This window comes from Oreochromis aureus, linkage group 6 (assembly GCF_013358895.1).
Source record: "Oreochromis aureus strain Israel breed Guangdong linkage group 6, ZZ_aureus, whole genome shotgun sequence".
NCBI lineage: Eukaryota > Metazoa > Chordata > Actinopteri > Cichliformes > Cichlidae > Oreochromis > Oreochromis aureus.
The window spans coordinates 38061797-38087905 of record NC_052947.1 but is presented as its reverse complement, the minus strand read 5'-3'; the positions used below and the strand labels follow the sequence as shown (position 1 = coordinate 38087905).

Genomic DNA, 26109 nt, shown 5'->3' with positions numbered 1-26109 from the left:
CCATTGCCTGAAGCTTTGATGTGGCCCTCTAGAGCATGTAAGAAAAGACGTGGCAGACATGGAAGGCTCTGGGAAGCAGTAGAGAATGTTATGCTACATCCTTCACCATGACCAATTTGGTGGTGGTTAGTATGGGGAAGCATAAATGGATGCACAGGCCTCTACAGACTAGGCAAGGGAAACCTGACTATGTATTGGTGTGAAATCCTTGGATCCACAGTCAGACACTATGCTGGTGCAGTGGGTCCCGAGTTCCTCCTGCACCACACTGCCAGCTTGGCACCTAGTCTGTCCAGGTGCTCAGTCATCTCATTAGGATCATGCCTCACATTGTCAGGCATACATACAACCATGTTTGGGGCCATACAAACTACTGATTGCCATTTTAAGTTGCTGCAATTAAATTTTAGCAAAACACACTACCTTTTTTTTTTTTTAATTCAAGCCTCGTAGGTTGATAATTTTACTTTCCATGAATTTCCTAATACATTACCCAGTCAGCCCTATATGTTTTTCTCACATAGAGATCTGGTGTATTTTCAAAGTTTTCCTTTAGCTTCTTTGACCATTGTATTTCTGTAACTGTTAATGGATCAAACACAAAAATGAAAGACCCACAAACAAGCAGAAACTGAAGGTGGTAACAGAATCTTTAGCTTCCTCTTCCTCAAACATTGCCTCATTGTTCAAAAAGGTATGGACCTAACTGCATAAGAAACCCCAGTATGCAATACAGAGCTTGTTTGTTTACTATACATTTATACAACTTATGATGAAAGTAATGAACTGCGCAAACAGCAACATGTTATATATATATTTATTGAACAGTTAGGGCTACAACAGTTACTCAGCATTGATGTGAATATGCAAAGACTGAAGAACACAGCAGTCTGAGGTGAAGTAAACATGGTACTAATGCTGAGCCCATAGCAGGCCTACAGTCAGTATGAGTATAGTGATATCTACTGTTAGGGTTAATGTGCTTTTAATCTACTGTGGGACAGTACTATATAAATGAGGTAAGGCACTGGATGCTACAAGCTAATTTATAGAAACTATAGAGTTTAAAGTAAATCAGTAGTAAAACAGTCCAAACATCTTTCATCTCCAGGTAAATAAAAATGAAAATCATCAAAAATCGCAGTCTTTGGACTTCAGGTTTAAAAGTAGTTGAGAGAGTTCTGAATGAATGCGGGGGCCCTTCTAGATTTTTTTTGCGTGTTGTAGTAAAAGACCTTGCTGTAAAATATCATTGAGGATTAACTCGTGAGCTGACTGTGCTGAAATGCAGCGATTTCTTCGTAACAGGAAACAGGATGGGTCTTCTCAAACAGCTTTCGGTAAAAACGTGGTGGAAAAATTAAAGCATGTAAACCTGCTTCAGCAGAACTGCATAATATAGTGATAAGGCTAAAAATGAGCCTAATGGGAGCCTCCTTAAATCTGCTGCATGCAGTGTTGTGTAAAGCTTTCAGTACAGGAAATGTACTGAGATGGATGTTTCAGCCTCGCAAATGACACACCTGAAAATAAAAACTTTCTAATGTGCACGCCATTGAGTGTGCAGCATCCAACCTGTTGATCATGTGTTTTTAAATGTTGTGCTAGGGCTTTGGTTTCTGTTTAAGGAGTTTGGAATGGCACAGCTGGGGATGTTAAACTTTGCACCTTTATGGGATCTTGTCGTGACTCCGAGCCGTCGTTTGCCCGCTCTCAGTAGTGAGCATGTGGTTGTGATGCAGAAACATGATTGCATCCAAACTTTCTGGAGGAATATTGGATCTCTTTCTGTACGTGGCTCCTCCTCCCTCCTCCACATAGCTCTGTGCGGCATTTCCCACCACTGCAGGGGCAGCCAGGTAGGCCCGTGCCACCGTGGCCAGCAGTGGGAACTGCACCGCCTTCGTCCTCCACCACTGCAGGGGCTCCACGCCCAACGAGGCCCCTTTGTCGGCTCTGAAGACGGACATCTCCATATCGATAGACTCCTCCACAGAGCTCTGTCTGGTACTGGGGGCGGAGCAGAACAGGTCTCCCAGCAGGAACTCCATCCCTGACAGCCCACCCTGAGAGCCCGGGTCTGCTGGCTCGCTGTCCTCCACGTCGCTCTCATCGTCTTCATCATCAAGCTCTTTGAAGTTGATGGGGCGGGACTCTTTGAGGCGTTTACTCCTCCGTAAGAAGTCACTCTCTGACTCTGGTGACCCAGGGGAGGGGCTTCTCTTCCCCTCGACGTGCTTCTTCCCTCGACTCCGCTTCTTGTCCTCCTTTACAATCCTCACGGCCTCTTTCTTCAGCCAATCAAAAGTGTCCGTCCGCTCCTAGAAAACACCAGAAACCATAAATCAAAAAACAATGTAAACAATGAATGTAAACCTCTCTATCGTATCAGAAACTTAATATCATAATGTTTTAACTGAAAATGTGTTATGTTCGAGATAAACCGTGACTCTATATAACCCCCCTGAAACCCTCAAGCTATCCAACTCCAAATCCAAAGAAATGAAAGACCTTTGTGTGGACAGATTTGTGTGCTTCCACTTTTTTCATTTTATGTTTAACTTTTTGGTAAATCCTGTTTATTAAAGTCCATTATTTAATAAATATAAAACATGTTACACATAAAAACAAATTGGAAGTTGGCGGTTGATACACTGCTATACAGCGTGCCTGCTAAATGTCTCATTAAATATCAAAATTAGCCATTCTTGATTTGATTTGTAGAGAGTGGTATAGCTGTTTTACGGCACTCTTTTCCCTGCGTGCCAGCTTTCCGACTCACCTTCTCCTCCATGAAGCCCAGTCCGTGGAACTGGGGGTCGAGGGAGCACGCCACGCTGAGGACTCTGTTCACAGCAGGGCTGTCATAACAGTGTGCCAGGCTCCGCCTCATCATCCTCTTTACCTCCTTCAAGGTGGACCACGAATCGCACGGCCGGGACACGAGGTGCCGTGAGAGCAAGCCGGTGAGGATGGGTTTGATGAGGGACAGTCGGGGGAACGCCTCCTTGGCGAGAGTCCGGCACGCCACGTCCAGAGGTTTAAGGACCGAGCAGAGCTCCTCCAGAACCTTCCATTCAGAGCGCAAAGACGTTACACCTGTAGAGGATGTGTTGGAGGTGGAGTTGGCGTGGTAGCTGCCACTTGAACTGGACTCTGAAGCACAATCTTCTTTGGACAAACCCTCGCCTTTCACTTCTTTAATTACACTACAAAAGAGGCTTTTGTGTCTAATGAGCATGCTCAGTAAAGGGTAAAGGTTATTCCAGGTTGGCTGGCTGTGTGCCCACGATGCAAGTCTGGCATGCTCCTGTTTCGTCAGACCTTTGAGGAGGTTCTGGGTATGAGGCTGGTATGAGCATTTATTCTGAGCAGCTGGTAAGAACAGGGTAGAGAGAAAACCCTGGAACTGGCTGAGAGTTTTGGAGATGACAGGGTGTGACATCACTTCCTCCACACAGTCTTGCACGGCTCTGAAAAAACAAGGAACAGACGGAAGTCCTTCACTACTGTGAGCGTGCTCTGGCTCCTCAGGCGACACAGAGTCTTCCCTCTCTAGGAACGTTGTTGAGTTCGGGTGGGAGGCACTTCCTGCAACCTCTGCCCCCTTCTTGCTCTTTACTGGCTGTGTCCTCATCTTGTTCCTTGTCTCACCTCCCAGCAACATCAAATTAGGCTGGGAGATTCCCCACTCGTGCGCCATCACCTTCGCCTGGGCCTCCACCGCTCGAACGGCGTGCTCCTCCACCCCACTCTCTGTCAGCCGCTGGGTTGCCAAAGCAATGTTCTGAAAGCTAAAGCTACTGTCTATGTAGTGCGCCCAGAGCGTGAGGTACCTCTCAGTGTTTCCCTGCCAGTTGTGGAGCCAAACCTCTACGCTCAATGTCACAAAGTAAGGAACTTCCTTCTGACTGCTGGAAGCTCGCCCACGTCTCCTGTGCTCGAACTCAATGGGAGCAGTGTAGTCCATAACCTCCTCGCTCTCTCCGCTTTCAGTTTTCCTCCTGAGCAGCCGAGCCAGGCTCGCCTTGCCTCGGGCGTGGTGGTCCCTCAGGAGGCTCTCGAGCTGACAGGACAACGGCAGCTCCTTGTAGTTGGGCAGCAGTGTGAGAATCAGCTTTCTGAAGCCTTCGCCTTCCACGAGAGACAGCGGCTGGAGGTCCATGATGAGAAAGTTGGCGATAGCATCGGTTACTTGAGTGGACAGAACCAAGGGGAGAGTGCTGACGAGACTGCTGGTAAGTGTGAGTGGCTGAGAGCGTTGTTGACCTGTTTTTGTGAAAAAGAGCAGCTTTTAGTCAGGAAATTAAAACAGAATTAAATTCCTTTCTGTTCTATAACAAACAATAGTTAAGTAGCTGAAACTGTATATTTGATAAAAGCAGCAGTTTTCTAACTCAAAGATTTTGCACAATAACAAAATACGTTGAGGAAAATTGTCTTTTCTATGAATCCCACTGATTTAGGTGGGATCAAGTCAAAGTGTGGTCAAAATACAATCCCTACAAAATAGATAAGGACATGATTTAATACACCCATTCATCTTTCCAAGATGATGAATCCCCATATCTAAATGCTTTAATAACTTTGGGATGTTTATTAATGAAATTTCCCCCAGAGATTCTGCATCACTTACATCAGACTCTCTCTTTTAACCTAATAACTTCTGGCACTGTGCACTGCAAACAGGAAGTAGAGAGTTACCCAGTGTGAGACTCCGGTCCTTGTTACTGTCTCTCGGCTTGAAGTGGTGTTTGCTGGTCAGGTGGTTTTGGAGATCTGGCACTCCTCCCGCACAGCTCACGTGCTCCATGCACAGCTTGCACACAGCGGTGTTTCGATCCAGAGGCCGACCGGTGGGGTCCGGCTCGAGTCCAAAGAAGTACCACGGGCTGTTCTGGATGGTGTTGGGGTTGCTCAGCAGTTTCTCAGTTCCAGGCAGAAAATCGTACTTTTCTATCGGGTGAGGAGACGGGAAGGAGATGACAGAGGTGGAGACAAAGGAGGAACCAGTGATCATGCTGCCTGGGTCGTTGACGGCATCCGAGTTTGACATTGTCGTCACGTCGCTTATGACAGGCATGGGGCTCTGTGATTGGCTTTGATCTGACCAAAAGGAAGTGCTGCTTGGCTCCGGGAGGGTGACCAACTGAATGTCCTGCAGGAGGCGCAGAGCTGTCTCCTTGTCTCCAACTTCACATTTCACGTTGTCACCTGTACATCGCCGACAAAGACAAAGGTATCAGGCACCTTTACAGAGCCACCTTTCAGTCTCTACTGCATTAAAAACTGGGACAGAGCTCACCCATCCCCAGACCCAGAAGGGTGGCATAATCCTTGCCGATCCAGACCCGGAGCTCTGCTCCCTCTGAGATGGGCTGGGAAACCCTGTAGTAGATACGACGGTAAAACTGGAAAACGTCCAGGTTGTGCTCTTCCTCACTGCTGGTATATCTTACATACCTGAAACACACAACAAATGCGGGCAGTCTGCAACTACATCAGAAGATACAAATAAGCAAAAGGAACCATAAAAACTGCCCACCTCATCCAGTTAGATTTGTTTTCATCAGAAGCGTCCACGTAGATAAAAGCAGCATCGTCTCTGATCTAAGAAACACAAAAAACCCATCTTTGTGTTAACATATGGCCAATAAGGAACAACTCAAAGATTATGGAGCAGAAATAAAACTCATTTTTAAAGGACAAAAAAAGGATTCTTTACATGCAGCTTTTGTCACTGTTGTTGGGCTTTCTCTCATTCATTCTGCTAGAAGAACAACTTCTAGCAAAATAAAATTATATCTAGTTTCCTAGAGCACATTTGTAGAAGTAATTCTTTATTTAAAAACAACAAAATATTTGCTTTATTTAAAGAAAAATACTTTGCTTTCCCTCTCAGTTTTCCCTTCATCGCAACAGACTGATACAGTGTCCAATCACTGACGTCGCACTGATTCACTGATCATCTCCCATTCCATTTTCCGTTATGTAATTTACAGAAACCATCAGTGGTTAAGAGCTGAGGCTATGCTAGAGTCTGTCCATACGGCCTCTTAAATCAACACGGCTTATAATTTATAACAAAAAGACTAAACATCCAAAAATTGTCTGCTGTATGAACAAAAGTAATCGTTTATTTTACTCACAGCCCAGGCGTATTTGAGGTTGGCCGGCATCTGTCCTTTGCACACTTCTCCTGCAAAGGGTCCAAACATAACACCCTGCTGAAGGTGGCACTTGGCGTACACCTTCATCTCTCCAATCTGCTCCTCGCCCAAAGACCCAGAAGCAGATAGTCCAGACCCGAGGTCCCCACACAGGCACAGGCAGGAAGGCAGGGACAGCGCCGCCCGGGAGGGGCCGCTGTGGAGCCACGGGTCTCCGGGCGGCAACACCGCATCTGGGACATAGTTCTGGTTGGAAGCAGGCTGGAGAACGGGAACATCCTCAAAGAACTCTTCATTGTTGAGATCCAAACCTGGAAAAAGAATACAATAGAGAAATAATGAAATAACAGAGATATTACTGAAAATGCAGGGCAGGGATTCATCTTCACGGAGGATAGTTACACTTTCTTGTGTTGTTTTAAGCAACAGAATTCAGAAAGACAGGAAGCTGCTGTATTCAGATGAGGGGAATAATACATTACAATGCAGACAAACTAATGATTTTTCTATGCTTAATTTTCAAACTATGATGGTAAAATCGTGCACACCTGCATTACAAAGGCAAAGGTTAGTGTGTCATAAAATAAATACCTAAAAAATACAGGCAGCCACCAGTGCTACCTCGCAGTCCTGTAGCAGATGCACATATGATATATTTATTATACAAATTTGAAAAGTATGTTAATGTATTGACAAACTTGCGTGTCCACACCATCCACCTGCCCGCCCGCCCAACGGGTGACAGCAACACTCCCAGCCACCAGGAAGAAAACCACTCACCATTAAATCCGTGTGCAGTATGTGAAGTGAGATCTTACCAATAATTTTGCAGATCATGTCTGGAAGAGCCTGATGGCTTTTGTTTAATCTTTCCCCCTCCATGTTAATCACTTTTCATTTTGTTCTCTTTATTTGGATTTGATGATCTTCAGTCAGACTGCATTAAGTGTTTTTTGTCTTGTCTTTTCCCACCAGCCCATCCTGAAGCCTGCAGAGTGAAATAAGCCTGTAAAGGCACTAAAAAAGAAATGCTGTCACTGGCGGCTCTTGTAGCATCAGGGTCGATCATAACAGAAGCTTTAAGTTTAACTTTAGAGGCGGTGTCTACTCAAACTATCATCACTGAAATAATGAATCCACTGCACCGCCGCTGCAAAGAGAGTGTGCTCACATGAACTTCTGACAGCAGTACCTACTTGTCAGGCCCTGCTGGGCTGTCTGAATCGCTCTGTGGTAATATCACGCTCTGCTGCTTACGGCTGCTGAGGAATGGGGTCAGGTGACTTAATAAAATAGTATTTGAGTGATTCCCCAAACCTCGGTGTATCTGTGCACGCTGTGAGCCCGGGGCCACGCAGATGGTGGACAGTGTGACTGCAGTGATTGATTCTGGCTCGCATGATTGATGTTCAGACGTGTAGGCCAACACTGAGCCCATATAATTAAGTCCTGCAGGGAGAGTCTAGCCATAACCTCTGAGCTGATTAACTCTGAGACGGGAGGCTCAGAGTTTCCAGTTGCACAACAGCTGATCGCAGTTCAATAGACTCTGTGCGTGCTCATCCTGAGTTATGAAAGAAAGCCATCATCAGTTGGTAAAGCAACGAGCAAATGAAGAACAGAGCCTCCATTGTAATCCGACAGAGTGAGGATTATGAACAGGACCAGGACAGTTATCTTCAAAAACATGAGAGGCGAAGAGACTCCTATTAGTCAGTGTTATCCAATAAGTCGTCTTTTACCTAGATCATTTTTTTTTAAATAGATAAAACTGACAGGGACAAAATACAGGTAAAGCTGAAGATAACATGTGGATCAAACTGATCTGACACAGTTTCGTCATGCACCTCCAAAGTACTCTGCAGCAGTCTTGAGCCAACAGTTTTTATATTGTGCTTCAAAGGAGGCAGACTGTATAGTGAGTTACACATTCGTCTATCAAGCCAGAGATCCCTGGTTTAAGCACAGGTGGAGACAAATCCCTTTGGGGTTGCATTTGGCATCAAAATCTGCAAACTCGAATACCCAGAGCTACATGCTGTGTCAGTAAGAGGGAAGCTGAGAGGAGCGTTTGGCCAAGAAGAAACAGGTCTGATGAAGTGATGAAACCAAATTCTAAAATTTTAGGATCAAATGTTTTCCCATAGGGCATCTGTAAAACACAATAGAGGCTGCATTTCACCCAGTGATGTCAAAAGAGTACCATCGGATTTTGATCCATCATGCAATACCATCTAAAAAGCATCTGATTGTCATGCTGAAAAATAACGCTGCTGCCAATGATTCCCAAACAAAATGTCAATGCTGTAAAAGTATATCTGGATAGAAAAGAACACAGTGGAACACTAAGTCGTGGATTGGCCTCCCCAGAGCCTGAACCTTAACATTACTGAAACAGTGAGAGAGGTGTGTATTTTTATTATTAGTTTTTCCTCATACGGGAGGTTTTTTTTGTCTTGTTTGTTTTTAGAGGGGGCGGCTTAACCCCTTTTAGAAAAATTGCTTGTGGGCAGTGGGAGTTACACGGAATACAAACCCACTCTTTCTTGGCCTTTAAGCCAACAGTGGTTATGGATACAAGCGGTTTATACCATGGCATCAACTGCGCATGTGTGACTGGATAGCTATTCGTCATTTATTGCAGGACTTCCCGATGTAAAAAACACACCGCTGTGCATAGAGTATGGTACAGTTTATTCAGCGCGTACGGTATATATATAAAAAAAAAAAAAAAAAAGTATAACCTCATCCGGGTGATGATCGATCTGTTGTTTAGAAAAGCTACCAGAGTGAGTGTGCACAGGCGCAGTACTAAACACACCCGGTTTGCAAGTTAACTGTAAATAAGCTGCACAGTAAAGCAGCGTCGGGGCTCAGGGACTATTTTCTGACACTGCACTAAAATGCAACTTTAGAACAACCACAGGTGAGCCCCCTGCAGCCATGTCTGATCGGTTTTACTGGGAACGAGGCATGCAGGGTTCAGACAAATGAGAAAATAATTTAATGCATACTTTAAAATTTCACAACTTTTCAATGAAGACATTATTTTAGGTTAAAAAAAAAAAATCACCTTGAGCGTCAAGTAAAGCTCCTGAGGTCGCGGAGGAAGTGGTCTCAAAGAAATCAGCACGATGTCGCCTTTTCAGGTGGCTTCTTAAATTAGTAGTGTTTCCACCTTTTGCCAGCACTATTTTTCGGCACAGACGACAAACGGCCTCACCGGAGTTCAAAGGTCGCCCCTTTTCATCCGCCTTTAAGCCAAAATAAAGCCACACGATGGACTTGCTTCTGGGTTTGCTGATAAGATCCATGTTTCTGTAGCTCTGCAGCCTGCAGCCCCGCTACCAGATCTGAGATGCATAGACAGGAAAACTGCACCACCTGCTTACATGCAACGCTTTTATACCGCACATATTCGGGTCAATGACGGCGAAAACATTCTTTCTAAAAGTAAAAGCAGCAGATGCAAATCAATATCTAAAAAGTGCCTGGCTGCAGGCTTGTGTAGGACACGTTTCTTTTTTCTTTTTTTAAATAAATCACTTCCCTTCAAAGATGTGAAAAAAATCTCACAGCTCTCAGTTTGGTTTTAAAATGAGTAACAGATCTAAGAGCGTCCACAGCTTTTGATTAAACACACGCAGAACTGCAGCCAGTGGGACCGCGTGGCCTCCTACCTGCTCTATTTCTAGGCTTTTTACGTCTTTCTCTGTGGACTGACGACAGCACACTGCGACGGCCGAGTGTTGCCACATCTTGTTCTCAACACACCTGCAAAAAAAACACCGACTGCCTATAAAGATAAACACAGTCTGATTCACAAACCTCGGAAAAGGTAAGGAGAAAAAACAGTTATCAAAGCCAGCGCAAAGGTAAAATTGTGTGTGTGTGTCTAAAGCGGTACCAAGAACCCAGGAGACCTGAAGACCAGTGCTGCAGATATGTGCTGTGCTCGACCTGACGCTGTCCTGCTACAGGTTTTTTTTTTTACCTGATAATGCCATTGCATGCTACAAATTATCAAATAACTGACACAAATAAAAAAAAATAGAACTATCCATGTAATTTTATTTCATGTATTATGTTAGTACTTGTTAGATTCTGGAGCTTCTAATAAAAGGTAAAAGTTTTATTTATAGTGCCACAACAACAACAGTTGCCTCAAGGCGCTTAATATTGTATGGTTAAGACCCTATAATAATACAGAGGAAACCCCAACAATCAGACGACCACCTATGAGCAAGCACTTTGGTGACAGTGGGAAGGAAAAACTTCCTTTTAACAGGAAGAAACCTCCAGCAGAACCAGGCTCAGGGAGGGGCGGCCATCTGGTTGGGGGTGAGGGGAGGGAGACAGGACAAAAAACATGCTTTGGAAGAGAGCCAGAGATCAATAATAACTCATAATTAAGTGCAGAGTGGTGAGAGTAAAAGATTTCAAAAAAAAAAAAAAAGGTTTGTGCAGAAGAGGAAAAGCCTGAAACATGCACAAAGTTTACGGAGAAAAAGTTTTTCGCAAGATATTTCCTCTCATGCTATATTCTGATGATGATGGTAGGAAGCACCATCACCTTGATTCAAAATCTGCTTTAAAGTGCTCAGCTAAGGTGAGATCTGGCGAAAGCTGTAGCATATGATTGACAGGTTGAAATAAAACTATTGTAGCTTGCCAATGCCTTTATTGAAGCCAGCTTTCTCCTGATTGGCTGATTTGAAAGCGGGTGTGTGGGGTTTCCTGACATGACCGTATTAGGAATATTGAGTGTCGTTGTCATCACACAGAGCTGGGATTAGAAAAAAACACAGAAACTAAGCACTTTGAGAGGTTTGGAGCCTTGTGGATTACAAGGGTCACCTACACTTTTTTAATATGAATACCCATCATGACAACAGATCTATTTATCATCCATCCACCAATTTTCTTCCTCTCTCGCTCTGTGTGTGTGTGTGTGTGTGTGTGTGTGTGTGTGTGTGTGTGTGTGTGTGTGTGTGTGTGTGTGTGTGTGTGTCAGGCCCCATTAGCCATTTAATATTACTCGGGCAAACTAAATGAGAGGCAGCAGAAACTCTACGTGAAACCGTAATATCTGGCAACCCCGGCAGCTGTGGCCGGCCTCCCTGCCTGCGCTGGATGTTAGCTGTGGTCCATCTGCATCTGACTGAACCTAAACATCACCCCCAAAGCGGGTACGCCAGGTAAGCACCATACCCCACTGCTGACAGTTGTAGCGTTTAAATTTTGGGACCGGGGTCACACAGTATTTTTTCTATTCACGTTTCAAACACTGACTTCGCTAAACTTGCTTTGTTTTCCTGGGGTTATTCTCGGGCGGTTAGCACTTAGCTGACTTTTAGCTTCGAGCGTGCTGACGTCACCGAGTTGCCGTAGAGCTAATAGCGATGGGGACGCCGTTGCCCTGGCGACAGCGCTCATAAGTTATCGGCGCTGGCTAGCTGCTGTATGAACTTTAACGTTGCAGAAACAGCTTCAGGTGAAGGTTTTAATTAATAAAATGAATCAAATAAATATCGTGGGTCAAATAGCTTAGGATTTTGAACTCACTCCACCAGCCAGTTTTTAAACGAGTAGCAGACAGTGGGGTAGCTGTTGCCCCGACGACAGCACGCACAAGTCATCCATGCCAGCGAGCATCTGTTTGAAACGCTCCGTATACGGCTCGGAGTGCCGCTAACACGCTCCAGAACGTAGTCACATATGGCTTCCTCACTGGTGCCCGACTTCTCATCGGTTATGGTGGTTCTGGAGCGTTTAAAGGAGCTGGACGAATACCTGAAAGAGGAGGAGGTACCGTTTGCACCTGAGGCCAGCCTCCACCTCATGGAGATAACGGCTGCTGTCAGCGAGCTGGAGGCAGACAGGCGCGCTGCTCGTGAACACTTGGAAGTGGAAAGCATAGAAAACAGCAAACTGAGACACCAGATCAACAACATGCGTGAACGAATGAGTAAGGAGATCATGGCTGATGTAGCAGCGGCGCGAGCATCGAATGTCGAGGAGATCCAGCAACTGTGCAAAGATCTCAGTGCAGTCTCTCAGCTCCAAGAAGAAGCTACGAAAATGCGGGAATCCCTTCTCAGCCAAAACAAGTCCCTGTACCTTGAGCAGGATCAGGCGAAGGCTAACCATGATAGTATCATGGCTACTCTGAATGATCTACTTGCCCTAAAGTACAGCTCACAGATGCAGCTGAACATGACATGGGAGAATATAGAGGAGCTGAAGTCCTGCATTGCCGGCGTCGAGCAGGACAGGTTAACCCTGGAGCAGAACATGAAGCTGGAGAGACAAGCCTCCTCCGTGAAAAGAAATGACCTCTTGGAAGAGGTGAGCCACGCTGAGAAGCAGACAGAGCAGCAAAACTGCCTGATCAGGAGTAGCAGAAGAGAACTGGATAGCATTACCAAGAAGAAAGGCAAAGCCCAGGGACAGCTGGATGAGCTCATGGATGAGTTAGGTAAGGTCGAGAACAACATACACAGACTGAAGGTGTCACAGCACCATCATGAGGAGCAGCTGGAAGGGGAAGTCCAAAAGCAACGGGAGCTGAAGCAACAGAGGGATCTGCTGAAGGAGGAGCTGCATGAATTGGAGGAAGCCTTCAGCCTCACTGTGCAGAACTTGCAAGAGGAAATCGTCGCAATGGACAGTAAAATAAAGGAGGGCAGAGCATCAAAACAGCATTTAGAGGCAGCCCTGACTCAGGTCTGTGAAATTTTCAAGCATCGGCACACTAAAGAGAACTGGGTCAGGGCTGAGCATCAGCAGGTCTCCCAGCAGCTGGAGTGGTCCAGGCTGCAGCTGGAGGAGCGTATTGCCTCCATCATCAAGCATGGCAGGGAGATCAAAGAGATGGAGAAGCAGGTCAAAGAGCTCAAGGAAACTGATGTAATAAACAAGCGTCTCTTTGAGAGGAATCAGGAAGAGCTACGTGGCAACATGGATGCAGGAGAAAAGAATGTGGGCTGTCTTCAGGAGGAGAAAGAGCGACTCCTGCAGCTCCTGGAGAAGGCAAAGAGGAAGCAGGAGGAACATATTGAGAAAATGACATCTGACATCAGTAGTACCCAGAAAAGATATGAGGAGCTGCTTCAAGAAAAAGCAGCGCTCCTGAAGCAGGAGCCCAAGACCACTGATGCCAGCCTCCTGATGAGGCATGTGACCCGATCCAAGGAGGAGTACGAAAGAATCGAGACCAGGCAGCACCAGGAGTTACAGCAGCTCACCACTGACGTCGACAAGGTTGCTCAGAGTGTTAAGGAGAAGCAGAGGGAGGTGGAGGAGAAGGAAAAGATTCTGAAGAAGGTGGAGGCCGAGTGGAGCGATGAGCAGAGCAGGCACCACAGGCTGGAAGTGCTTCTCAATGAGCTGAGGAAGAGGAGGAGTGAGCTGGAGCTTTCAATTCAGGCACTGAAGGAGAAAACCAGTGAACTCCTTCAGCCCAAAGAGGAAATGAAGGCTGAGCTAGAGGAGCTGCAAACATGCCACATCAACACGCTCCACAGACAGGCGTCTGAGCTGAGAGCTGTGGAGGTGAGCATCTACGACTGCAGCGCGAAACTGGAGCAAGTCACCATGGAGAACAGCCGGCTGCAGTTCCATATCAGTCGGATGACGGAGGACATTGAAACAGCCAAACAGGAGACGCACAAATACTGGCAGGAGGCTCAGGAGTTCAGCCAAGACGCAGAGGCATTATGGGAAAGCTTACAGCAAGCCTGGGCGGAGGATTTAATGTTAACCCAGGACCATGAGAGCAGTGAAGGCGTCCTGTTCATGTCGATTAGTTCCCTGCTGGACCATCTGAAGAATCGGAAACAGCAGTTAGGAAACATTAGCACGCTCCTTCACCAACAAATGCTCGACTTCAGCCAACGACTGGGAGACAAGACCACAGCGAAACTATGCGGCTGACTTTATCCACGATGACAAGTGGACTCACTTCAAGATGTCAGCCTGCTGTCTGTGCACAGGCAACGTTTGAGCCTGATATTAACCTGTAATGTGGAAAAAAAAAAGTTTGCTGTGACATGAAGATAATTTGAAAGACTTTTTTGTTGTGGTTGGTTCACTTTGTTTCTTGACACAATTACCTGAAAAATGTTAGCAGAGGTGGTGCTCGGTCCAATTTAAAACTGAACTTATGGAGTCGATGAATTTTTGAAAGTATTTTTTGTTTGCGAGATGGGCATAATTGCACTTCTCATGCACATTCACAAATACTAATCAAACTGAAGCAGGAAGCACTGGGAGAAAATGTCCTGGTGTTTTAAAGGAAGGTCTTAACTAGCTCATAATCTTTACGTGCAGTAGTTTCTCAATCTGGGTTTCCTTGTTTGACAGAAATGTAAAAAAAAATAATGTATTTGTGTGTACAGTGTTTTGGGGTTGTTGTTTTTTTTGGGGGGGGGGGTGTTGTTTGTTTGTTTTTGTTTTTTTTATCGTCCATTTCCTTTAAACCCAATTAGCATAACTAGCAAATTCTGACTAGAACCTGCTTCTGGCTCTTAAACCCGTCTTTATATCGCCTCAATCTGGTATCCTAGATTACAGATGCCTTCACAGACGTATTTCCATTCATCCATTTTCTTCCACTTATCTGGGGCCGAGTCACAGGGGCAGCAGCCTAAGCAGAGATTTATTGATATTTATTCATTTATTTCTTTTTTTTTTTTTTTTTTTTTTTTTTTGATATTTATTCATTTATTTCTCATTCAGCATTTTTCGTGCTATGTGCAGCTCACTCTGGATCCACATGTACTCCCCAAAACCTTGAAACAGAGTTCCCCTCTTAGGTTACACATCATCCCCATTTACACCGTGATGATTGAAGGTGCAAACTGACAGATTAACATCTGAGGATTCTAGTTTAAGCACAGGAGATCTGCACTTAAACTACATTAAGCTGTATTTAAAATAAAAAAAACTGCAACCAAATCAATTTTACACCTACCCAAGTACCAGTTTAAAACACAAACTGAGGTTTTTATTTAGGACTTTTTGTCTTTTTCTAACAAACTTTTGGGGCTCATATTTTTGGCAAATTGCACCAACACTGGTCAGATGTTTTGGGTTAACTTTCAAGGTTCTGATTGCCATGTTGGCTCGCTGGCTGCTCAGAAGGAACTATAAGAAATGAAAGTTCTCCATTTAACCTACATTTCAAATGTCAGGAGAATTTTATAGATGTCATTTTGAGGTGGAGGGGACAGTTATGGATTAGCCCTTAACATACTTGCATGAAGTAAATTCAAACTTGTGGATGCTTTCCTCACTCTGCTGACATGATTTTCTTTTTCTTTTAACATATACACACATCCACTTTTCTCCCTTTCAGGCCTCGCTGTGTGACATTTGGTGAGACTGGTTTCCTGTATGACTCCTACCAGCAGATGGCAGAATAGATCTGGCTTTTCCTCAGCGTGACCTTTCCCTGCAGTTACAGGGTCAAACGCACACCCACTCGTACTTCCTCTCAACAAAAACAGGCACACACATGTATCCAGAGGCACGTACTCAAAGGGCTAAATACTGGTTTACTAAGACAGAACGAAAAACAAGGCTGCAGCTGCCAAAAAGTTGGTTTTAAGAGGAAGCCGTCATTTTATTCCAGTAAAGAAGGTAAGTCTCTAAAAAGCCCAGAAGTAAACTGTACTTTGACCTGAGGTATTTGTAGCTTTATGCTTTGGCTGGACCTTAGTTTATATTTAGACAGTTTTTTTTCATGTTTTTATTATCTTTGGAGTTCTTTGTCTCTAAGTATATCTGCTTATCTCGTGTTCAGGATTCTGTGTGTGGTGTATCTGATGCCAGAATACAAACTGTTCTTTTCTGAGATATTGCTTCACAAACGGTTCATTTCATCACTGCCTCACACTGTTGTCAAAAGTAAATCCTTTTTTAACGGTTGGCTTCAGCTGAAGGACACACGGCTCAGATGTAATGTTATCAGTCATAACAAGATGTACAAAGACACAAATGCTGATGTTCTCATCTTACATTTAAGATATTTTATCTTTGCTAAGGCAGGGGTGCTGAATTCAGTTTCACTAAAGGCCGTGTTTGTTAACATGATTAAATGCATGTTATACCTTTCTCAATGTAATTTGGTCACATTAAACTTCGTTTAACCAAAAGGTTTAAGAAAAGAAAACCAGGGAGCTTACAACAGCTCATAAGATGATCCTGAATTTGACAGACACTCATAGTTCTGCATCCTGATGTAAGAGCAAAGTTATAAATCTCTGGTTTTGTTCTTACCCAGCCTCTTTCATAGGCCAGAACATGCCAGCTCACTAGTTTCATAGAAAGGAAAACAGAGCAAGCTAATAAGAGATCTCTAGTCACGTAGTTTCCCCGTAACTCACAGCCGAGCCTTCTGCCAAAAAAAGCGCTGCAACTCTGAGAATAGAGTCTAGGAAACGCTGTGCTGCAGCTGAAGGTCTCATCTCAATTCAACAAATGTCCAAAGTCTCAATTTCCTGCCTGAACATCTAAATGTTGACACAAGTGGCCCAAATGTAAACAAAAAATGTTTCTGGGTTGTGGCCACACATCTCACTAAAGGCCCTCATGCCACCTCCATGCAGTCTGTTTGTGACAGTTTGACCATAAACATGCACATGAGCTCCGTCTTCTCATCCCTCTGCTGCTAAGCTATTGTCCAACTCTCTCTCTGTGTTACTGCCCGTCTCTTGGCATCTCTTCTGCTGGGAGACTCAGCAAACCTGGTTGTGATGGCATGTGTGGATGTGCCATACCAGGGGAGCTGCAACCCATTCAGATTATCTGTGTAACCTGAATGGATCGGAGTATCGTTTCATGCTATCAGGACATGAAGAGGACAGAGCTGAGGAGAGAGAGAATAATGGATTCATAATAGCTCGTGTTCCCTAACCCTGAAAGTATCCTTGAAGTTTAATTGACTTTATGTTAATTTTTTTTGGAGCACTATAGTTTTCTAGATAATGTAATTTAAAAATGGCCCCTCGTGAAATGATACCTGAAAAATGTATAAAAATATCCATGGGATGAGAGAAAGTTTAAAGCGTAGTGGAGAGTGGCTTAGCATAACACAGAGAGTTAAAAAGAGAGAACAGACGTTTCTCAGCTGGATAGACGTTAAAGCCTGCAGCAAACTATCAAACTGAAACGCTGAGCAGCTGATCTGCATACAGAATGCTTTCGTTTTAGCTTCTTTTTAAGAAGCTCTTGCCGTGTAAGACATACTGCTGGTGGGTGCAGGTGGCTAAAAACATTCTTCTCGTTATATTTAGCTGACCATGCATGTGGTTTTGATGAAGCACTTTTCTGTGATTTTAAGGTAAAAATAATGGGAAAGAACTATTTATTAGTGAGGGACTGTCAGACACGTCCTTCAGTGGAATCCCCATCACTGGCCCAGACAGATCTAACGTGTTTTTATTGGCCCTGGACCGTCAGACTCTCTGTTATGTTGAACCTTTTAAATGTTTCCTAATTTAACTCACAAGCAGCAGTGGCGCTTTGACATCACAAGATCACACACGTAGTTAAAGCTGTTTCAGCTGCTCTAAAAGGCACAAACTCATAAAATCCCACTCACAGAAATCTGACAAGGCAGCTGCCCTCAATATGGAAATGCCAGTACGCCACCAGAGGATCCAGTGACAACTCTCTGGCCCCTCCCTCCTGCCAACGCTCGTGCACTTAGTCACAGTTACACAGATTTACTACAGGTCGTCTACAGGATGTGAGTCATCCTGACCACACAGCGGCGTGCATGTGAATGCTCAGTCATCTTGATGTTCGTGATTCTGCTACTGTTAAAAATGACTTCCTCTTTGTTAAAATCGGCTGTGATAAGCCTATGGTATGAGTTGTGCATGGTCAGCGTGCAGGTATGAGTCATTCCTCTAAAAGTAGATGTTTGTTTTGTTGTTGTTGTTGATAAACTATGGTAAATGTGGTTTTGTGGGCTCACAGAACATCTGATGTGGTGTAGACAGCAACCACCTCGGGGAAATATTTCTACTAGAAAAGAAAACTGATGATTTTTATGTGCACCGAACTCCTGCTTCTTTAAACAGCTGCTCTGTAACAATGCAGCAGCCACACAGTAGCAAAGATTCAACAGCGAAGTAACAGAGTGAATAAAATGTAGTTTGGAAAAATAACAAACAATGAATCAATAATAAGATCAATGAAAGATCCCTACATCCTGTGTTTACAATTTGCAAAGTACAGACTTTAGGTAAAGATAAGAAGTGGACCAAACCACTGTGAGGTAGATGAGGGGGAGTCCATCTCTTAAAATTGAATGAATTGCTTTCCATCTGTTATTTAAACTGAAAGCTTTCTCTGTAGGTAATGTTATTTAATATTATATCATTAAATACTTACAGTGGTGCAAAAAGGTGAACCAGAACTCCTTAATCCCCCTCCCCCCTTTTCATTGATGTGCCATTGTCAACCCCAGCCCTCTCCTTCTACCCCACCCCCGATCACTTGTTACCTTGCAAGGAGTGTCAGAAATATGTGGAGTAGCCGGTAATGTTGGCGACGCCCATTCATGTTTCTGCTTCTTTTGCTCATCCAGCTGATCGCGTCGTACTTAAGTGAAAATGAAGGTTTAAAAGAAACCGTCCGCTGCAGCTGCTCTTTGTGCGTCTCCTGATAGGTCCTGTGTATTTCTCTTTTCCTTTATAAACATATTAACAGTCCCAAGCCTGCAGTGTCGGAGCAAGTCTGCCTATGATGTCCTTTCTTCACTTTCTATGATCACCGTTCGCCCCAACAGAATAGTTTTAAACAGATATTAGTCTTCTTGTTGCACTCGTCCTTTAAGGTGACCCAAGTATAAGATCAGACGTGATCGTAGATATGAGAAATGAATACTGTCCCAGGAGAGTTTTATTTTTCCATGTCCAAAAGGTATTTGAGTATTTGACTGTTTTTGATTTCGAACATGTAAAAATAAATAAAATAGAATACATGGAAAACAGAAAAACAAAGTAAAAAATAAATTGCGTTTCCACAAACATCTCTAGATTCCACACGCTTTACATGCTCGAAAAGAAGTAGGATGAAGTAATAATTTACAAATCAGAGTTCGATATATAATGAGACAGTATATATGTGTACTATGTACTCCACACACATAAAACACTATAAACTTCACAAACAGAACGACTAAATTTTTAGGTTACTATCCCTGCAAATCCCCGTCCTTTATATTATATTTGATTTTAAACTGAGTTATGTTTGGACATGTGTTAATTCCACTCAATTTTACACCACATGTGGATATAGAAACCTCGGCTGGTTATCTGAAACCGTCCATCTTTAGACATGTCCAAGTTCTACAAGATTCAAACTTTTTTTTAAATTTTTGATTATTTAACCTCCTAGGACCTGGCGTCCACATATGTGGACATCACATTTTGGGTTATTTAGACCAAAATACTGAATTTTGCTTTACAAGGGCCTGATACCCACTTACGGGGACATTATACTGCTACTGTTCTATCAAAATTTTAAATGAATATCCTCATATGTGGCTCTTATTTTTCTTAAAAACAAAAATAAGGTAAAAAAAAAATATCTGGTAATTCTTTGTTTTTACATTCATCGGGCCCCAGTGTGACCAAATATCAAAGAGAAATTAAAATTGCATGCTGTGGAAGAGTTCGGGTCTTAGGAGGTTAAAGAGAAAAAAGTGTGTTCATGTGCGCTGAGTATGATTTGGTTCCATGTGTTTACACAGTCATTTTCCAGCACCAGTGTTTATCTGTTTTCCTTTAATTTGAGGTGTTTCAAAATACTAGATCTGCTTCTTCCAGCTAAATTCCCGTCATTCTAATGATTCTGTCGGATTTGTTTTTCCACTTTTCACCTAATTGGCTTTAGATGTTGATATAATCTTAATGCTTTTGCACAGAAATATAAAATATACACCTGCTGTTCTGCATTATAGTTATTACCATCATCTGCCTGCAGACTGGTCATTTTATTAGTTGCAGCTGTCTGATGCAGTCCGGTGCAGATGCACTGCCATAGGTGCAGCTTTTGTGTCTATGCATTTGGCAGGTTGGAAAAATACAGGCTGCCACATGAAAAGTAACTGTGACATAACATTTGTTATGTAACAGTGTTACTAGAGACATTATATAAAGAGAAAACATATGAAACCAGATTTATGTAGCGATAAAAGTTCAGCAGATGCAGGTGAACAGCAGCAAAAATAGATCTACTTTGACTATTGAATATCTAGATGAATGCACATGATACCGCATGATCATGCATTTCTTTATGAAGTGATACTGTGTAATAAATATCACTTGATAAATAATCGTCCGCATCTCATAAATTGAATGAACTATGTATGTCTAAGTGTGCGTAAAGTAATGCAAATCAGTGCAACATCTGTGCTATTTTTGCAAAGTTGATCAAAAAGATGATTATCAGCGTGGAAAAGTACAGCCTGCTACATGAAAAATAACTATGACATAACAGTTGTTTATTTGTAGTGTTACGAGAGACATTATATAAAGAATCGATCTGGCGCTTGGTGAATCAGTCAATCGAAATCTCTGATAAATACCTGAAACACCATGACGGCGGGTGTGTCGCCCTGCACTTACACAGCCCAACAACGATCCATCGTGGTCAGGTGTCTTTCATGTAGAATTGAATAGAATGTCTTTATTGTTACTGTAACATCAAAATACAATACAATACAATTTTATTTATATAGCACATTTAAAAACCACAGGTATGCCAAAGTGCTTCACAGAATGAGTTAAAATAAGTGAACTCTCAACCGTGCAAAGATCACTTAACGGTCACTCCAGATTACTCCATTCTGTCATATTGCACAGAGCACATTCAAATGGACATTGCAGCATTTAGTCCTTGTACAATAACCGCTCACACCGGTGGTGTACAACCTTTTTTACTCCTGATGCATTAAAGCAGCGGTCCTTAAACTCTTATTTAACCTGTTTATAACCAGCAGACTCGATGGAATTAATCATGAGACCGCACTGAGGCCATCATGCAGAACTAATTATTCATTAGATGCACAAATTATTGAATGCATACAGCATGGTCATCCATTTCTATTTAATGTTTGTGGGGGTTTTTATTGGGTATTTTATACTTTTTACTTATTTCCTGCTTCTGCAGGAGGGCTGTTCTGGCCTCAGAATAGCATCCATCAGAGTGTGAATGCATGTGAATGTTAGACAGAAAGCACTTAGAAATAGCATAGAAAAAAGGGGCTTGTGTGAATGGGTGTGAATGAGGCAAGTTGTGTAAAGCGGTCCATTTATAAGAACCAGTTCATTTACCAGATAACCCCATGAATGTTATCTAGTGTAAGATCTCTCCTGGAAATGCTTCAGCAGCCTGTTATTGTTTGTGTCAAAAAAGTTGATTGACAGGTTGGAAAACTACAGCATGTGTGGAAAAAAACTGTCATAGCACTGGTGAATGGTTAATTACAGTCGTGTATGCGTGTGTGCTGCTGTTACAACAGCCAAAATGAGGAAGTTGTTACCACACGTTCACACGCTGTGCTCTCACAGAGTGATTAGAACCTATTAACACGGTGTACTCGGGTGATAGGTGTTATGGTGTATCAGTGAGGATGAGTGCGGGTTATCGTGTTTTTGTGCGCTTCTATATTTAGTCGAGGGCCAAGTCGCTAAAGTAAATCTGTCAGTCATATCAGCCACTCAACAGGTTTGCCCCCCTCCCTCTCTCTCTCTCTCTCTCTCTCTCTCTCTCTCTCTCTCTCTCTCTCTCTCTCTCTCTCTCTCTTGACTTTGTCGCTCTCTCTCTCCTCTCTCTGTCTCTGTTTCTCTCTCTCTGTCTGGCACATGACCTCTAATGCTCCATATGGCCCGCTGACGTCTGCGCTTCCTAATTCCTCTTCCTCTGTCTCTCTGAGGCTTTATATGCAGCAGTGACAAGTCATAGTTATTTCCACACACAGACCGCACATCTGTCACTGTCTCCTGACACACTGCAGAGGTTTGAGCGGACAGGCAGCACATCTGTTAGGTAGCATTAAAAAGAGCCATTAAGGACATTTAACTGAGGAGTACCGTGGACATTGCAGAGGAGCATAATGGAGACTCTGGGTAAGAAGAAGCTTTTTCTTTTGGGTGTTTTGGTCGTCAGTAGCTCTTATTTTAGTTTCGCAAAGTCTTATTAGAGAAGATGGAGTTTTGGGGCATGTGGTTTTTTTGCTACATACAAAAAAAATGTTTAATTTAGTCAGCCTTAATTTAGTCAACAAATTAATTTGTTTGTTTTAAGCATATTTGATAAATTTCTGTTCAGTAAGTAAACGCAGAGTCTTTGCTTTATTTTTCTATGTGAAAAGTTACGTGGTCAGCACTCAAGAAAGACACTGGCCTGGCTGTGTGACTGAATTAAAGCATTATTGTTACATATTAATAATTAATACATTTGACAGAATGAAGATGCTTGTTTAAACGTGCTGCTGTTCTCCGTCTGTTTCACACAAGACTGCACGGATCCTAAACATCCAGGGGTCAAGCCGTATCTAACACCTCCTTTTATAGTCACGTAGTTCTGGTCTCGGAGAGCTGAGAGGAAAAGTTGGATGTCAGAATTTTTGTGTCGGAGCAGAGGTCAATCTGATCTCTGTGCAGCACATTTTTTTGTCCAATTTAAGGAGCTCGGAGTGCGCGTTACAGAGAAGAGCGCATTGCTGTTAATTCTCCTTGGAATGCTGAAGCAGAACAGCTTTTTTTGCTTTGGTCTTGCTGAAAGTCAAAACATCTGGAGATGCAAAATTATTGCTTTTTGTGTTTAGTTTGCACCTCTTTCAGTGTCTCTTGGTACAACATTAGACCAATCTGAGCCACTTTGGTTTCTGAGGTTGTTGCGGATAGATGCTGTTACACACTCGTGGAGCAGCACTGCTTTTTATCAGCAGGGTGTGGCTTCTGCTGCCTGTAATTCATAACTAAAACTTGTTTTCTGTGTTTAACAGTTTTTGGGTGAAGCTTTTATCACTTTTATAAAATTTTTTGTCAACTTGGATATCTTCACTTCAGCTTCTTTGCTCTCTGTGTCACCGATGAAACCCACACAGCTCCTCTGAGAATCTGTCCCCAGCTCCACGTTTGTTTTCTTAGGTTTTCTGCGTGTGAAACACTGAGTGACTGCATTGACTGCTTGTTTTGCTCAAGCATACAAACGTGCTAACAAAGTGCAAAGCCTTCTTTGGAAGGGGTCTTTTACTTTGAGTTTGTTAGCTGACTGTTTAATCCAGCTCAGTCTCTGACAGTCCCTGGGAAGCGCACGTGTTATTTTTAGGTTTAATGAGTTTGGTCACGTGTAAGCCGACAGATGCTGCTGAAGCAGAACAAAAGGCTGAGCTGCAGCTGTCACTTTGGGGGTTTGTTTCATTTGGGCTGCTCCAGCTGTGATGGTTGGGTCCTTACACGACAACCTGAGCTGAAGCTCAACAAACGCTGGGAAAGAACTTCTAACCGCAGATCATTCTTTCCATAAAGTACAGATGTGTGTTACCTTCAGTTTATACGTCAAGTTAGAAAGGTGGATGTTTCTCCATCCTATCACATGCTTCACTGTCGCTCTGATTTTCCTCCTCACCAGTATATCCGATGGGTGGAGGGGCCACGAAGCTGTACAACGCTCTGACTCAGCCCCTCAGCAGCACCACCTCTCTTCTCCCCTTCCCTTCTTCACATCTGAACCCCCAACTACCTGCATTCACAAAGCTGGATCCAGATTTCTGCCCGGTAGGTTTTCTTCTTTTTCTTTTGTCTTCAGACTTTTTATTTTGAATGTTTTCATCTAAATATTAAGTGTCGTCTCTCCTTCCTTCGATGGAGCAGGAGGGGTCCTCTCCATGTCCCCCTGATCCAGAGGAGCTGCTTCGTCAGTGCGAGGAGGCCCTCAGGGACCGACCACCTCGCTTCGACAGGAAATTCGTTCACCTCGGTGATGGAGACGGCGCCCCCAGCAGTGTCATCAGGGTGATGCAATGGAACATCCTGGCTCAAGGTAGAGTGCACTTACTAAGATGGACTGTAGTTTAGGATCCGTCTGCTGACATATTTAGTGAAATAAATAAAGTCCAGAAAGCGAGGATCATATAGATGTTTTTAGTGTGATTTCTGGACCTTTTTAAATTCTTGTAATTTGGGGTGTCGGGTCTCTCCATCACCCAGGGACCCTTCTGAGAAATTTAATATTCACACTTTCTGAGTCTGAGCTGTTTTGGTGGAACACAAAACACATAGTGGATAATGTTGTTACTGAAGTCTGGTCTCCCGCTTCCTTCTGTCCTGCAGCTCTGGGCGAAGGACTCGACAATTTTGTCATGTGTCCTTTGGAGGCCCTCAGCTGGTCCCGCAGGAAGTACCTCATCGTGGAGGAAGTCCTCACCTACCGCCCCCACATCGTGTGCATGCAGGAAGTCGACCACTACTACGACACCTTGCAGCCGGTGCTGGCAGGTTTGGGTTACAGCAGCCACTTCTGCCCCAAACCGTGGTCTCCATGCCTGGGCGTTGAGGGCAACAACGGCCCTGACGGCTGTGCGCTGTTCTACGACGAGTCGCGATTTGAGCTCCTCGACAGCGTCAACATACGACTCTCTGCCATGAGGATTCCAACCAATCAGGTGGGGAAAAAATAATTTTTCTCAGGTGTAGCATTTCTGGAGCTTTAGCCTTTCTGGGAAAAATAAAACTACAACACTCTAACTCGCTGCTCTCTGATTGCAGGTTGCCATAGTGACCACACTGCGCTGTCGGATCACGGGTAAATGCGTGTGCGTGGCCGTGACACATCTGAAGGCTCGTTCTGGCTGGGAGTGGCTCCGCAGCACTCAGGGGTCAGACCTCCTTTGGCATCTCCAGAATGTGGTCCAGAAGCAGCCCGGCGACCCTGCCGCCGACATACCTCTGCTCATATGCGGGGATTTCAACGCAGTCCCAAATGAGGAGGTGTATCGGCGCTTCGCCACATCGTCTTTCGGCTTGGACTCGGCCTACAAGAAACTCAGCCGGGACGGTTTGACGGAGCCGGAGTACACAACGTGGAAGATTCGGCCCACGGGGGAGTGCTGCAGTACTCTGGACTACATCTGGTACACCAAGGACACGCTGAGAGTGGACGCCGTCTTGGACATGCCCACCGAGGAGGAGATCGGGCCAAACAGGCTTCCGTCCTTTAGTTATCCATCCGACCATCTCTCTCTGGTTTGTGACTTCAGCTTTAAGGAGGAGGAGTGAGAAGGAAACAACAAACCGGCGCACCGGAAGTGATGATGCTGTGGAGTCGAGGTTGGCTCTTCCTCCTCGCTTTATCGTGAGCAGACCAGGAGGTCACATGTGAGTGATAAAGACAGTGTGCCAAAACATGGCCAAGACTTTAATGAGACACTGACTGTACCTCTGCAGCACGGGATAGTCCAGCTGCAGGTGTGCTTTACCTGTCGTCAGACTGCACACACGTACTTTAAGAACTCTGAATGTTGTGCTTCATGCTGCTGATGCACTACAGGACAGACGTGGTCGGAGTATCACACACATATGAGGTGGAATCAGGAGGTTTCTCACCTCTTAACATCCTGCAGGCCACTCCGATTTTCAGAAAACCGTGTTTCCAACTCTGGATCTTTCACCAATGACCTGATGGATGTTAAGAGATTAAAATGAGTGAATTTTTCTATTTGTATTAAAAAATAAATAAAAATGGGCACAACACAGTCTGGAAATGCATCGGATATCATCTGCTGTCTTCGTTTCTGGCGACAACACATATCTGTGCCAAGACTTTATGTTCCTGCACCTTTTTCTTTTTCTTTTTTAAATTTTGATGAATGCAGATAAATGAAAAACTAATAAAGATACATGGTTGTTTGGCAGAA

The 26109-nt window shown here is 43.9% G+C and overlaps 3 protein-coding genes across 10 annotated transcripts; 2 read left to right on the top strand and 1 right to left on the bottom strand.

Annotated features, from left to right (window-relative positions):
• Window positions 1-802: 802 nt before the first annotated feature.
• On the bottom strand, window positions 803-9976 carry LOC116331502. 3 transcript variants are annotated; one of them, XM_031754212.2, is made up of 8 exons: window positions 9851-9976; window positions 9244-9523; window positions 6150-6481; window positions 5546-5610; window positions 5306-5463; window positions 4705-5214; window positions 2783-4269; window positions 804-2321 (listed from the first exon to the last, which is right to left on the bottom strand). In XM_031754212.2, the coding sequence occupies exons 2-8, from the start codon at window positions 9482-9484 to the stop codon at window positions 1671-1673; spliced, it is 3444 nt and encodes a 1147-aa protein (XP_031610072.1). In that variant the 5' UTR covers window positions 9485-9523; window positions 9851-9976; the 3' UTR covers window positions 804-1670. The 3 variants fall into 3 exon arrangements, with proteins under 3 accessions (XP_039468838.1, XP_031610072.1, XP_039468837.1); XM_039612904.1 differs by lacking the exons at window positions 9244-9523; window positions 9851-9976 and adding an exon at window positions 6989-7157 and having other exon boundaries at window positions 803-2321; XM_039612903.1 differs by lacking the exon at window positions 9851-9976 and having other exon boundaries at window positions 9244-9816.
• noctb (nocturnin b) lies at window positions 9073-26109 on the top strand. 6 transcript variants are annotated; one of them, XM_039612907.1, is made up of 7 exons: window positions 9073-9096; window positions 11185-11368; window positions 15529-15812; window positions 23826-23971; window positions 24068-24236; window positions 24527-24858; window positions 24962-26109. In XM_039612907.1, the coding sequence occupies exons 4-7, from the start codon at window positions 23834-23836 to the stop codon at window positions 25469-25471; spliced, it is 1149 nt and encodes a 382-aa protein (XP_039468841.1). In that variant the 5' UTR covers window positions 9073-9096; window positions 11185-11368; window positions 15529-15812; window positions 23826-23833; the 3' UTR covers window positions 25472-26109. The 6 variants fall into 6 exon arrangements, with proteins under 6 accessions (XP_039468841.1, XP_031610076.1, XP_031610077.1 ...); XM_031754216.2 differs by lacking the exon at window positions 9073-9096 and adding an exon at window positions 9894-10008; XM_039612906.1 differs by lacking the exon at window positions 9073-9096 and adding an exon at window positions 10016-10150.
• On the top strand, window positions 11564-14552 carry LOC116331503 (golgin subfamily A member 6-like protein 7). Its single transcript, XM_031754213.2, has one exon. The coding sequence runs from the start codon at window positions 11889-11891 to the stop codon at window positions 14103-14105; it is 2217 nt and encodes a 738-aa protein (XP_031610073.1). The 5' UTR covers window positions 11564-11888; the 3' UTR covers window positions 14106-14552.

Excerpts from the sequence above, each read along its gene's own strand:
- LOC116331503 (XM_031754213.2), top strand. The coding sequence starts at position 11,889 with ATGGCTTCCTCACTGGTGCCCGACTTCTCATCGGTTATGGTGGTTCTG.
- noctb (XM_031754215.2), top strand. Across the intron at positions 23,972-24,067 it reads TGGATCCAGATTTCTGCCCG|GAGGGGTCCTCTCCATGTCC; the intron begins GTAGGTTTTCTT and ends TCGATGGAGCAG. Across the intron at positions 24,237-24,526 it reads ATGGAACATCCTGGCTCAAG|CTCTGGGCGAAGGACTCGAC; the intron begins GTAGAGTGCACT and ends TCTGTCCTGCAG.
- LOC116331502 (XM_031754212.2), bottom strand. The coding sequence starts at position 9,484 with ATGGATCTTATCAGCAAACCCAGAAGCAAGTCCATCGTGTGGCTTTAT. Across the intron at positions 6,482-9,243 it reads AGCTTTACTTGACGCTCAAG|GTTTGGATCTCAACAATGAA; the intron begins GTGATTTTTTTT and ends TTCTTTTTCCAG. Across the intron at positions 5,215-5,305 it reads CCTTCTGGGTCTGGGGATGG|GTGACAACGTGAAATGTGAA; the intron begins GTGAGCTCTGTC and ends GGCGATGTACAG.